The sequence below is a fragment of the Pseudopipra pipra genome, chromosome 5 (assembly GCF_036250125.1).
Source record: "Pseudopipra pipra isolate bDixPip1 chromosome 5, bDixPip1.hap1, whole genome shotgun sequence".
Lineage (NCBI taxonomy): Eukaryota > Metazoa > Chordata > Aves > Passeriformes > Pipridae > Pseudopipra > Pseudopipra pipra.
Window position 1 is genome coordinate 6,830,044 of NC_087553.1, and position 14,247 is coordinate 6,844,290.

At 39.0% G+C, this 14,247-nt stretch overlaps 1 protein-coding gene across 1 annotated transcript in view; it reads left to right on the plus strand.

The window, feature by feature from the left end:
* The window catches only part of ANO2 (anoctamin 2), a 154,985-nt gene that overhangs the window by 38,617 nt on the left and 102,121 nt on the right, over nucleotides 1-14,247 (plus strand). The window contains exon 9 of the mRNA XM_064654295.1: nucleotides 987-1,051. Coding sequence (XP_064510365.1) covers nucleotides 987-1,051 — 65 coding nt within the window. The remainder of the gene's footprint in view (nucleotides 1-986; nucleotides 1,052-14,247) is intronic.

A 14,247-nucleotide genomic window follows, 5' to 3' on the forward strand; every position in this document is an offset into this window, starting at 1 on the left:
TCCCCACTAAAGTTTACAGAAGAATAGAAGTGTCCAAAGTATTAACTCAGGTTACTTCATATAAACTACAATTTCCATTAGACAGGTGAGGGACAATCCGTGTTCACAGCAAGGGAGGAAGTGGAGCCTGAGGTCACAGAATCACAGAATCATTTAGGCTCCAATTTTACTAGGAATGATGTGGAGACTTATTTGAAAGGAATTGACCTCACCTCTCATATCCTACTCTTTTTCTGAACTCCCTCCACTTCTTTTGGAAAAGAGGGACAATAGGTTTGACACCTATCTTTTTGGATAATAAAGACCTATAACCTGTAAGTAGGGACATAGTTAATTTAGTTTCACTTATAGTAATTTTCTCTCTTTTTTTTTTTTTTTAATGCACTCTGTATTTCAATAAACAGTTTTCAATGACCACGTTGTCTTAGACTGTCTACAGTCCTTTCATAGCCAAACATTCTATGATTCCATGACTGCCCCGATTTTTATTTCCCTCAGAAGATAAAATATGGTGAATAGTCAGCTAACAGATCATGAGGATGTTTCCTCTGAGCTTCCTTTGTTCTTCACTTCATTCTGGAAAGCTTCATTTAGGAATGTCCTTTCTGATTATCAGTGGATTCATCCAAAGTTATAAAACATACTGCTATCAGATTAACTCTTTCACCAAGTTGTTAACTGCATGGTAGTTTCTGTCCACCATCTAGCTTCTGTTTCAGAGTAGTGTCAGGTCCTTCACACCTGAATTACCAGTTTCTTGGAGTAGGTATGTGAAGAAAGTTGTGTTTCCACCATCCTCCCATTGTTGGTGGGGTTGGAGGCTTCTATAAATGTCTGAAAAATATACTTGTAAGTTTGCATTGGAGTATGGAAAACTTCTTCTTTTTGGTGCACATATTTTTAACTCTTAGAAGATGTTTGTAAAAACAGAAGGGGTAACTTGTTTTAAGTTAATTTTCTGATTTTTTCTTTTTTAATTTATTTAGTTGCTGTATCGAGAATGGGCGAGATATGGAGCATTTTACAAGTTTCAGCCTATTCAACTCATAAGGTAACATGGACTTGAATAAAACATCAAGGGACCTGGTTCTTAGCTGATGTTAATTTCTAGTTACTGCAGCAAATGAAATCTTGGATTGATCAGAACATTAAAAAAAATGTTTTGACTGCTTTTCTGTGGCTCTGATGATAGTTTACTGAAACAAAAATACACTAAACAATTATGTACCTCTGTTTTTTGTATAGTGCTTATCCCTGGAAGAATATCATACTCTAGGCTGTTTTGTTTTGTTTTGTTTTGTTTTTCTAAAGTATGAGTTCTATCAAAAGAAAGGAATTTCCATTTACATTGACAAAGTTTTATTGGAGACTATGTTCATAAAAGCTGGTGAATAATCAGAAGCTGGTGTTCACATTGTGAATCAATGTGAAAGTATTTGACAGTTTTGAAATTGATTTGATTTTTTTACTCCTGGTTTTACAAGTTTTAGTAATTTGTGATCACATCCATATGTGATCCCAGTGGTTTTCTTGTGTATTTCTGAATTTTTTCTTTACAAACATAGAACAAGTTGGCCTTAAAATAAGACAAAACAAACCTACCATGCTTTTTAAGGATTTCAGACAATATCTCTAAAAGAAAGCCAAAACAAAACAATTTTTGTTTTATACTATAATATACTATAAAATACAGTAATATTAAAACAATACTACTATAATACTACTATAATAATAAAATAACACTACTAATAATATAATATAATAATACTATAAATATTGAGTAAAGAAAAGCAATATTTGAGAAGACTGCTGATTTGAAATATTCTGATATCTGTATAAGAATAAATGAACCGTGATATTAACAAAGAGAAAAAATAGGAAAAAACTCAACAAATACATGTTTCTGGATAATTTGGGTACATAAGAAAGTTGGCATTGGTTACTATTTATCTTCTGAATAATGAAACTCCATCTAGGTTTTATTGTATGATCTATTTTTGTGCCAGATTAATGTGCTTTTGGAATAACAGTTATTTCAGGCCAAGCTACTGTATGGAACAGGTAAACTCAGAACAAGAATACACCACCTGCTATGTTGTTAGTAAATATTACAGCTGTAAAATTAAACTGTGACTGTCTAGAGGAATTCCCCCGTTTTATTAGACCAGCTGAATTAAAAGTAAAGGTCCATCTGCTTACACTCCATCTTCATTTGTATTTCACAGTCTCCATTATAATGTTTCTTTATGCTGATATGATTTCATAGAAATTCTGTGGTTTAAACTTCTGTGAGAAAATTAAAAAAAAAAGACCAGACATGTGCAATTGATTCTCTGTGCTCAGAGATGATTTTTCTTGCTTTTATCTTCCATGCTTTGCTTGACTGCAAGTTTGGCTGTTACCACTAAAATAAATGTGGTTTTTATTTCCTAGGTAATGTTAGAACTTTAGTGTATATATACCTGAGGAAAGACCACCCCTCTCTTTCTGCAACTGCAGGAGGTTTCTGCACTTCTGCACTGTGGGGGGATTTGAGCTCAGTCTCAGTGCAGATACTTATTCCCTTGGCAGACATCAGTCACACTTTGTGCATTTTGATAATTTACTGTGACCCTTCTTTCTTAGATTGCTTAGATTGTACCCAACATTTTTTTCTGGTTATAGCAGGACTGTGAAATGTAGCAAGTTTATATTCAGGCTTTGATGGACAGAAGAAGCAGCATTTATTTTGCCTTAAACTCAAACCCTGTTTTGACTGGTGTTTTCAAGTGCATTAACTGTTGAAGTACGTTGCTTAAATAATAACAAAATGTGAATATTATTACAGAATCTCACTGGTTATTAGACTTGCTTAGTCTAATTTTTAATACAGCTTGCAACAGTGGAAATACTTTTAACTATTCCTCATTTACCTTTATTCAGTAGGAATGCAGACTGCAAGTCCTTCTTTAACTGAAGTGCCTATCCTGGAAGACTAGATGTGGCACTGTAGAATTATTATAAATTATTACTGGTGCCTCAGCACCTTACTTCTGACCACACAGTTGTTGCAGGTTTCTAATTGATTGTACACCAAAGCTAGAAAACACATATTTGTTATTCTCACTCTTGGTACAGGTCTCTTCTAAGGTCTGATATCCTGAGGGAATTTAACTGCACAGTCAGCCTTAGAAAATTTAAAAGTTCTTAATAACAAAAAGAAATAAAAGACCATTACAATATTCACTGACAGTTCCATTTACCTCTGTCTCTTAATCTGTATAAACATTTTGAGAGGGAAATCACAAATTATTTGCTAACAGATATCTTAGGCCAGAAGTACTGAGAAGGGTTTACCCTGTCTCTCAGTCACCCCTGGACTGGGAAGGCATGAGGGATGTATTTACAAGCAGAGGATGAAAGCTGAAGTTCTAGGACGTGCAGAGCTCTAGAGATTTGCACCTTTTTTGTCATTCAAGTTTAAGTATTGATTTTTACTAGGGAGGAGTTTCTCTAGTGTGCCTGTCTTGTAGGAATGCACTTATCAACAGTAGTTCTTCTCACTCCTTGCCACGTAATGTAAAAGATGCTGTAATAACATCTGTAGTTCAGTGGTCTTCTTCTGTTTTGACGGTTTTCTTTTCTGAAATGAAGATGTGTTCAAACCCAGTTTTTAGCAATTTCTGCAGTGATACTACTGTTGATTCAGAAACATGGAGAACACTCCTTAGGAGTTTTATGACCCTCTGTGACGAAAGCAGGTTTCATGATATTTTTTATATGTTATAGAGGGTTAATCAGAGTTTTAACTATATGATTCTAGAATTAATACGTTGTCCTTAGATCTACCCTTAGGGCTGGCTTAAAAGCCAGGCCAAAAAAATAAGTTTTCAAATCTCCAAGGATGGAGCTGACACAGCTTCTCTGGACACCTTTTCCAGCAGTGCACCACTCTCAGGGGGAAGAAATTTTTCCTCCTGTCCAGATCAAATATTCCTTGATATGACTTACAGTTATTATTTTTTATCTTTTAGCAGTTCACCTCTGATGAGTTATAGCAAGTCAAGATAATACACAGCAACTATAAGAAGTACAGTAGAATTTATAATAAATTATATTTCTGGTTGTAATGCAAATTTTGTCACTTAGGAGGTCTAAATGACAGAGGAAGGGTGTAATCCAAGGTTACTGCTATCACAAAGAGGTGGTTATCCTTCTGATACAAAATCTTACTTAACTCCTGGAAAACCAGGAAGTTTTCTTCTTGATGGACCTCTTAAAGCACCTGCAGGTGGAAACCCATGTAAGAACTGAAATTCTAGGTAGGGGACCATCACTGTAGAGAGAAGGTCCCCTTTTGGTGTCTTGTTATTAATATAAGATTACCTCACTTTAGGAAAATCAAGCAGAGCTAGATAATTTTTAATTGAGATGGAGCTTATTTTAATACTAGTGCTTCTATAAGGTCCCAGCTAATCCATCTCCTTTTTCATGTTCTAATTCCTATTTCCCATTTCTAGGACTTCACCAAACTTTATAATAGCTAACAGGCTACATTATCTATAGCATGATTACTTTCAAAGCTCCAAGTGCCTCTTGCTGCAAAGCCTAAAGCTGGGAAGACATGTGGACATTAGGACTATGTATACAATAACTCTTTTTGCAGGAGTAGGTAGTAAAGCGTGCGAACCAAAATATTATTTACAGTGTATAGCCCATAAATCAAAACTTGGGGGGTTTCTGTTGCTCAAACTGTCTACCTAATATATTTCCTCCTTCCTCTCTTCAACTGTGTTTTCCTTGGGTATGGAGAATTGTTTGAACTCGGTGTGTAATGAATTCTGGCCTTTCCTCGCAGTGTACCCGTGGTGAACCTGCTCTTGAAAGAACAGTTACCAGTCCCCTCCTGCTCCTGCACATGGATGCTGTGTTCCTAAATCCTTTAGCTTGCTCTTCCTGGCAGTTTTTAAAGCAATGACAGACCTATGATCCAAAGTTTGACTGTCTCAGCTCTGGACACTGTTGACTTCTCTGTCAGTGTCCTGGGGTCTGTGTAGTGCAGGGCTCAATGTAAGCAATATAAGGCTCCCAAAGTGTTGCTGCTGGTTTGCCTTTTTACCTTTTGCTTCTTTCATCAATCTTCACCATAGGAAACAAAAATGGGTATGTCTGCTCACCCTACTCAGGGGACCTTTAAAGGAGAGATAAAATAAGAAAAGGGGAGATCTGCTGAAGTGGTGGGTTTATTGTCTTCAGAGATAAGTGTTTCTTCCATGGTTAAGATTAATTTGTGGCACAGCATTCCCCTAATTGTGGCCATCTATCCCACCTAATACACGAGCAAATCACTGCTTCTTTCACCACCATGCTTTGTAGTCACATGTCTTGAGAAGGAACATTTGTCTCCACACACAGTCAAGAATTCTAAGGACTTGAAAATAAAGTCTGTGGTGCCCCTCCCTAATTCCAGATGTACACACACATGTTGTTCAGTCATTGTTTATCCTAACTTTGGGGTTATTGATCCTCAAAGTGGAGATTCTCCTGTATGCTTTAATTTCTCTCCTTCCCTGTCACTCCTCAGTTTTTATTGTTCATTAATCTGACAAAATGTCTGATCTTTATTTTTTGTGGAATGGAACCTCTTCAACAGAAAACAGCCCTCTAGTATGTGGTTATCTCGTGGGGATTGAACAACCCTCCTCAATGCACTGGGTGCCAGTGGAGTTCTCCTCTCTTTTTATAGTTTCCTTTTCCTTTGAGGGAGGAGGGAGCTTGCTTTCTTTTTGGATACTAGTGACCAGTGTGTTGAGAATGCTGTGCTTTCCCCCTTGGTCCAGTGAGTTACTGTAGCATTCCAAGACAACGCTGATTCCTGCCGTCCTGGAGAGAGTTCCCTTTACAAAGATGCTGAGCCTGTATGCAAGGAATTCTGTATTAGGAAAAAGAGAAAACAGCTTTAAGCCTGGGAAAGTCCAAAGTGAGAAAACACAGCACTAAGTAGAAAAATGCCCATGAGCTCTACCAGTGACTTTGGCAGCTGTCCATCGAGCTCCTTCCCAAACCTCTGCCAAGAACATGCCTGAGGCAATAATCTGAGCATATCTTCTCACTTTAACCCTGTTGCACTCTGGGTCCAACATCTTTTTATAGTTCCAAGAAACTCTACAACAAAATTTCGTTCCCACCATGTGATATATTCAGCTTGCAGTTCATCATTAAAGGTCTAGGTTATGGTGGGAAGTGCTATGGCAGCATCCACTCATCCTTGGCATCCTGCATGCCAGTTTTTACAGCAGAGAGCTCCTTGGAGGAAGCCAGAAGGAGATGGGACCCTGGGGCAGAGCCCCGAGCTATTGAAAAAGGAACACTTTCTCCATCATTATAACTCTTTCCCCTTTCCAATGTCTGTGTGATCTCATTACCCCTCACAACACCACTTTATTTATGAATAGCCTTTAGCATCATGTCATACACCCATTAAATGGTCTGCATATTTGATGCTTGGTGCTAGGACAGCAATTTTCATGTGAGTTGTAGGGAGTTTCCCCTCCCCTTGCTGGAACTTCTCATCACAGGGCTTACCCGAGTGCTCCAGCCATTGTTTATTGCAAAGCAGAGGGTTTTTGCTCATGATGCATAAATCACTGGAGAGTTTGCATTGAATTATTCTGCTGGATGCTCTCTCTCCAGCCTGTGACTGGAGTGAGATGATTTACTTACAGCTCTGGGTTTCATAGACTTTGCCAGTCCTGTAGGAAGTAGTTCTCTCTCTGTCTGTTTTGGCAAGAGCTTGGTCTTATTTATTGGTGCTTGTATGAGAGATGGAATTTAAAACTGATAGGCTTGTATTGAAGTGGTGAGGAAAAACAGAACCCTGCTTTCTGATAAACATAATTCCCAGCCTTCAGGTCACTGCCTGAGCACTTAGATCCTCATTACCACCCAGATTCCTCACTCCTTCAGTGGGATTTTCAAAAGCTAGGTCCAGCAAAGGATGTGCATATCTACATCTACATGTGCATATCTATATCTACAAGCCAAGGCTCTGAAGATTCAAGTTGCTGCACAGCTTCCTTCTGTCTCCCCCTTGAATTTTGGACTTTATTAGGCAGCCAGAATTCAGTTTTCTCTGTGGGCAAAACTGTCTCAGGCTAAGTTCCACAGTGCTGGTATGAAGCCTAAATTTCACAGCCATAAACTTATATTTTTTAATGGGCATGAGTGATGGGTTCCAAACCAAAAGGTGTCTTTGGAGGGGTATTTTGATAAGAAATGAAAGTTTGTTCTTTCAAACTGGAGAAGCAAAAGACAGAGCTGAGAGGCCACATTTGGAAACAAAAGAGAAAGTTCTGCACATTTTAATATATATGTTCATGTGAATGTTTGTAAGCATCTAGAGGTACACATGGCTGGGAACTGCAGGGAGTGGGAAACAGCTTCTGCATTTGGGTGGTTACAGTTTTGCTTATCTTTCTTGTAAAACTGCTCTTGACATCTTAATCTCTGCAGAAAGTGCTGGCTGTGGTAGGCTGGGTTGAGAGGAGGTCCTTTTCTGACTCCTTGAGTGCTGACCAGGGGTTAAGACCAACCCATATCTGGTTTAAAGTTATAGCCCAATACTAAGATGCCTTGTATGAGGATTCTCTCTTTGTACATAAGTTACATTAGGACAGACCATAGCTTTGTCTGATTCAGCAATCTGTCTCTAACAGTGGAAAAAACCCCAGGTGACAAGGGAAGAGATTAAGTTCTGGGCACCATGTAACAATTATCCCCAGAAAACACAAGCATAAAGAAGATTTCCAACATGGGAAATCTTTGAACTTCCACAGTCGCTACAGAGATTAGAAAAATGAACATTTTAATGCAATATTGAGCAGGTGTTACTGACATTATGTATTATTGTCTTGGTGGAATAGTTGCAACCGAAGTGCTCAAAGATCAGAGAATCACAGAATGGTTGTGGTTGGCAGGGACCTCTGGAAGTAATTTGGTCCCAAACCTGGGCTCAAACAGGGCCATCTAAAGCCAGTTTCCCAGGACTGTGACTAGATGTTACTTGAATATTTCTTAGAACAGGAAGACTCCACAACTTTCCTGGACAATCTATTTGAGTGCTCAATCAGCCTCACAGTAAAAAAGTGCATCCTGATGTTCAGAGGGAACATCCCATGTTTTAGTTTGTGCTCGTCTCCTGTCGCTGGGCACAACTGAAAAGAGCCTGCCTTGATCCTCTTTTTACACCAGGCAAAACAATCTCAGCTCTCTTATCTTTTCCTTATATGAAAGGTGCTCCAGTCCTTAATCATCCTTATAGCCCTTCATTGGACTCTTTCCAATGTGTCCGTGTCTTGTGCTGGGAAGACTGTACTGAACAATCTGGTATTTATTAACCTCTATTGACTTTAGTATTAATTGACATTAGAATTAACTCAGCCTCGAGAAGCCAGGCTGCCTGCTGTGGTTCTTTAATTTTCCAGGTTTGTTATGCAGCCTGTCAGGGTCCCTCTGAATGGCAATATGACCCTCCTGGGGGTTTTCTTATCTTTAATGTGTCTGTTAATGGTTTCCAGAATTAGCTGCTCCGTGACCTTCCCTGGTACTCAGGTGAGGCAGGTTGGCCTGTAGCCCTTCTTGAAGATGAGGGTGACATCTGTTTTCTTGGGCACCTTTACACTTTCCATCATCAATCAAAGGTTATCAAGAATTGCCTTGCAATGACATCTGCCAGCTCACTCAGCACTTGTGCATCCTGTCAGGGCCCGTGGATTTAAGTATTTCCACTTTGCTTAAGTATTCCTTGACCTGATCCTCTTCCACTGAGGCTTCATCTTCCTTGCTCAAGCCTTTCCACCTGATCTCTGGGACCTGGAATTCCTGAAGGCCTGAAAGATAATGAACCAGAAACTTGCACACACTTAACTTACAGTATGCACTTGAAGGTGTTTTGTTTGCCTTTCCATTTTTCACGGTCTCAGAAGTCTTGAGGACTACTAGTTTAAATTATAGTTAAACGAGAAAGTTGTGTAACTCTCTCATCGTCTCAAAATGACAAGAGGCAACCCTTGCCGTCTCAAGGCATGCAGTAATACTGTGACCAAAACCCAATTTTTTATACCTATTTTTATTAGAAATTATGCATCTGTTTATTAGCCACTATATGGTGTCTATCTGACAGTAGTAATACTTAGAGTGGAAGTACTTACCACTTCTTACTTACTAAAACAAACACATTAAATGAATTCAGATTCTAGTAAGGATTAACTGTGTTAGCTTGAAAACCAAGAAAGCATTAATGAAATATTAGTTATTATAAATGAAATTTATTTAGGAAAAGAAGCAAGTATTTGAGTTTCAGACTCTTAACCTAGATGATGAAAATTGTGCATATTATCTTGTGAAAACTGAAGATTAGGAAAGTGATAAAATATCAGTGAGCTCACATTTGTTCAAGTAACCATAAGCTAGAAAAGCTAAGTCCTAATAGATATTAAAAAAAATAGAAAGAAAATTACTAAGTAATCTCCTTTCCAGTTGAAAAGAAAGGCTGATTCACTGTATCGTATTAAATAGGTTACCCCTTAATGGTATGAGCTGACAGAGTTAATGATGAGAAAAAAAATTATACTTATAAGTGAGTGAATTATTTGTTTCTTACATAGAGTGTCACTTGGTGTCCTGAGTAGTTTATAAAATGAAACTGTACTCCCTTCCTCACAGGTAACCTCTGATTGACTTACATTAGTATTGACTCAGCCTCAGGAAGCCAGAATACCTGCTGAGGATTTTTAATTTTCCAGGTTTGGAGGGTTACTGATGCTTTTTTAAAATGCTAAATAAAGACAGAATAAAGGAAAGAAGGCTAAAGAGAGACAGAGTTTACATAGATTGTCTTATGCACGAGTTCTTAGAGGTGACAGGACAAACATTGCATTACTAATCTGGCTGAAAATGTCTCTCCTTAGTAGTGTCTCTTGACATAAGGTTGAGACCTGCAGTTATTGTATCTGAACTGCTGTGTATGAGTACATTGTTGTTTTTACATTCCTGAAAATCACATTCTCTTTGTGTCTAGATCTCTGATAAAAGGTCTCTTTAATCTGTGGGGATCTGGACATTTTACAAAGGCCGTGCACAAATCCATACCGTCAGGCACATGGTGTGACTTGGGGATGGTCCTGTGCAGGGCCAGGAGTTGGACTGGATGATCCTTGTGGGTCTCTTCCAACTTGGCATACTCTGTGACCATGTGAAACCAAAACACGCCCTGTGGAAGCTCTGAAGCTTTTTATTTTCCCATAACAGAGGGGAGAATGCAGTCACAGCGCTTCTGACTACCCAGCATGTTTGCTTGCACATTTGGAAGGTAGTCAGCCCTAATTTTTGTCTGGGTCACATTACATGTCTTCTTATTATGCTTCTATTGTTCTTTCTATTACAGTCAGTAAACAAAAACTTTTTTTCAGTTTATAATTCATCACCACAAATTATGCACTTTCAGTTCTTTCTGACAACTTCTTGGAATGGACGCATAAGGTTCATGAATCTATGAAGCTCAGTGAGTGGCTTGTCCTACTTTTATTTCTTTGCAGGATAAGGTTTGACCTTTTGCTATTTTAAATTTCAGTTTATACACAAATTATTATTATTATTTTATATATTAGTATTTATTATATATTTCACCTAGGTTTTTGAGTACATTAGAATTCAAGAACTTGAATATTCCCTCCCTCCACACACATCAGCTGCTCCCTAAACAGAATCCTGCTATTTTGTTGAATAGTACTTTTTCTTAAGAGCCAGGAAACCAGAGGAAAACATAATTCTACATTTAAGTGAATTTCAGAATTGCTGTTGTCTGACAAGTTGCAATATTTTAACAGTGGGTTTTTTTGTCCTAGAAGGGATCACAATCAATATTCCACAGTCCATCGAAGAAAATATACCTGTAATTTAGACACACTTGGCTCTAGACTTCACGTATTGTTGGAGGATGCAGCAAATATTTGTTAACTAATGTTTTCAAACAAGAACTTTAACTAAATGGCTCTCGTGGCACATTTCTTCATTCTGCTTTCAGTGGAAAAGGGTCAGATTTGCAACCATATTCACAAACACCCCTATAATCACTCTCTACTGGATATTCTTCATCTTTATATCCAGTTTAAGGAAAACCATCTGCTTTTACCTTGGATAGTGGCTCCTTTTTTTTTTTTTTCTCTATGCAGAACGAGTTGGCCTTTCTAATGGACTTTTCTTTCCTACCTCAGACTCAGCTGCAATGTAATTTATCTGAGGTTCTCTAGTTGGTTTTTTCCCTCCTCTTAAAATTTTAATACAAAAAAGTTTTCCAGTCTCTTGGCAAGTTGTTCCAAGGGGGATTGTCTTCTGCCAGGATCCTCTCTTGGCTTCCATATTGCTCCATTTGGTGCACTCTCTGTATATCTGGATTTAGCAGTGCTGTGTTTCTTCTTGGGACTGTCTGGATGGAATGTGTGGATACAGTCAGGCACAAACATGGTAGAAATCTCTAAGATCTCTGGATGCACAGCAGCCTCAGTGCTGCTGCTGAGCAGTAATTCCACCCAGGTGTCCCAGATGGTTGCAATAAATGCTTGAATCCTGCCCTGAGAAAATTTTAAATGGAAGAAAAACAACAAATCTAGAAAAGTTTGGACATAGGCGACTCTACCTGGAGTGAAATGGTGGGGTGGACAGAGTTGTTACTGTTTCTGATTATCTTGCAGTGACTGACATTTTCCCTATGCTCTATCAGTCTTCCTTAATAAGTGTGCAGTTCTGAGATGGAAACTTGAATCTGGTGTGAAGTATTATCTCAGGACTGAGGACAAGTCTGTGTTCTTCACTTAATATGTGCTAGAAATTCATTCTCTGTTTGTAAGGGTAGTCATTGTTCTACCTTCAGTTTAATAGTGGATTTTCTTCCCGTGACAAAGGCCCCTGAAAGAACCAATTGTGTTCCTGGCCCTCTGCAACAGGTTTCCATTTTTCCCACTGCTCCATCCCAGCTGTCCACAAGCCTGTACTGGGAACTGCCTTGCTGAGAGTCAGGAAGGGGATGTGCACCTGGGCTGGAAGCTGGGGAGGGAAAGACTGTTTTTAAACTGGCCTTGGTAGTAGGGGCATTCTGACATGAAACTGTACTTTTAGAGGACTTCTTGTCCTTCCTGACAGTAAAAAAACCAGAATCTTGTGCAAATAAGTTTATTTTGAAGGCATAAGTAATACACGTGACTTGTTGGACCATTTGCATGGGGGAATCGTACCCGATAAGTAGCTGTAAATCAGTTTAGTCTTGCATAGAAACTATTGCATATAGAACATCCCTTCCCCAAAGGGGTGGTGGAACGATTTGTAAAAATGAAATGACAGCTGGCCTAGAACTGGGTATGGAAATTAAAGAACTGAGGAGTTTTGAACAGATTTCCCAGTTAGGTGACTCACAGCGTCTTTTCCTCGCTTTTTTAACTTTGTTCCTGAACATCTCCAGAGTTCTTTCCAGCATGTGTCACGCACCGCATGCTCTGTTCACATTCCAGGTATCCCACACTTGTTTTCACAGAGTCAAAAACGAAGTGCTTTTTTTCCTTCTCTGTTTCTCCCCCCTTCCCCAGACCTTGGTCTATTTATAAATTGCACAACTTGGCACGGGAGCACCGTGACCAACGTGCAAGAGTAGGGTTTAATAATCAGTTCTTCTTTCTGGTGTTGGTTTTGCAACCAGACAGACAAGGGTGCATTGCAGATGTCTGGTTTGAGTGTTATAAGGGTGAAACACAAGAAACAGAGTGAACATTTTCGCTGAGGCCTTCTCAACAGTTCTTATTCCAGTTATGGGAGGGAATACACTTCCTACAGGTGGTTGTTGTTGCTGTTGTAGTATTTTCATGTTGTTTCTGATAATTTGCTGCAAGTGCAACTCTAGTTCAGCTGCTGAAGGTGTTATGGATGATTTGGCCAAATCTTTCCTTGAAGACAAGGTTCTTACTCAAGAGAGCTCAGTGTTTGGTAGGGGACCATTTAACCAGACTTTTGAAAGCTTCCCAAAGTGAAAGGCACAAAGTTTTGCCTTATGCTGTATCAACACAGAACAAGAGCCTTGGCTGCTGCTCCTGATAGGAGCAGTACACACTCCTTATCAAAGCCATTTGCCCCTTGCTTTGGGTGTCCTCATGGCACATGTGTGTATGAAGGGATATTTCCCTGCATTAGATCACAGCTAATGTGGAAATAAAGCTCATGCAATGTTGAGGGCACACTCTGGCATTCTGCAGTATCCATGAGACACTTTGGAAAGGACTGATCCTTAGCTTGGTCTGGATATATATGAACTGGATGCCAGTTAGCTGCTGAGGTACAACAAAACTCTCATCTCAGTTCTCCTCTTTTTACATGCCAGTGCAAACTATGGGTAATTCCTTGAGTATAATGAAGTTAGACATATTTTATCCCAATGTAAATGAGAGAACATGCCAAGTTCTTGGTGTAAGTATGCAAAAACTTGTAAAAATTCCTTTTCTTGACTTGTATCTTTCTCTACCATTGAAGAACACTTTTCTTTTCCTGCTCATTCACTACAGAATCCAGCAGTGGCTGCAGTAGATGTTGGCACAGGTGGTCACAGGTGTCTGCAGAGCCTTGATTCCTATTCACAGGAATTAGAGAACAGTTCTTGGGATATGTCAAAAAAAGGAATGAATATGTTTACATCCTGTGTTTTTCTAGCTTGATAAACTCATATTTAAATTTATCACTATGCTTCCAAGTGCTGCCATTACTTCTCCATAGGTTATTTCACTTTCTGGCACCATGGTGGCAAGAGATTGGGCACACCAGTCTGAATTATTTTTCTTTTTCAAAACAGCTAAGCCACAGAACCCTGTACAGTTTTCTTCTTGCCAATTACTGCTAGGACATTGTTGAGCTTTTCTCACTTTCTTTTGGCACGGGTGAAAATAGAAACCCTTGGCTTTATAGGTTACAGATCACATTTATCCCTAGAAGGCTCAAAAATTCTAGGGGAAGCCTCATGAGCCACAAACTTCAACTTCTCTGACCCTGGTCAGCTACTCTGTAATGCCTCTGGGATTTGAACACTTTCTGTGCTAATCTGAGGCCCTTTGTCAAAAGAACAGACAGTTTCAACATCTTAGATTGTGGACTATTTTTCATGTCGGCTTTGACCCCTTTGAAGCACTTTGCTGGCTGTGCATGCTGCCCAACTCTACAAACAAGGAAGCAGTA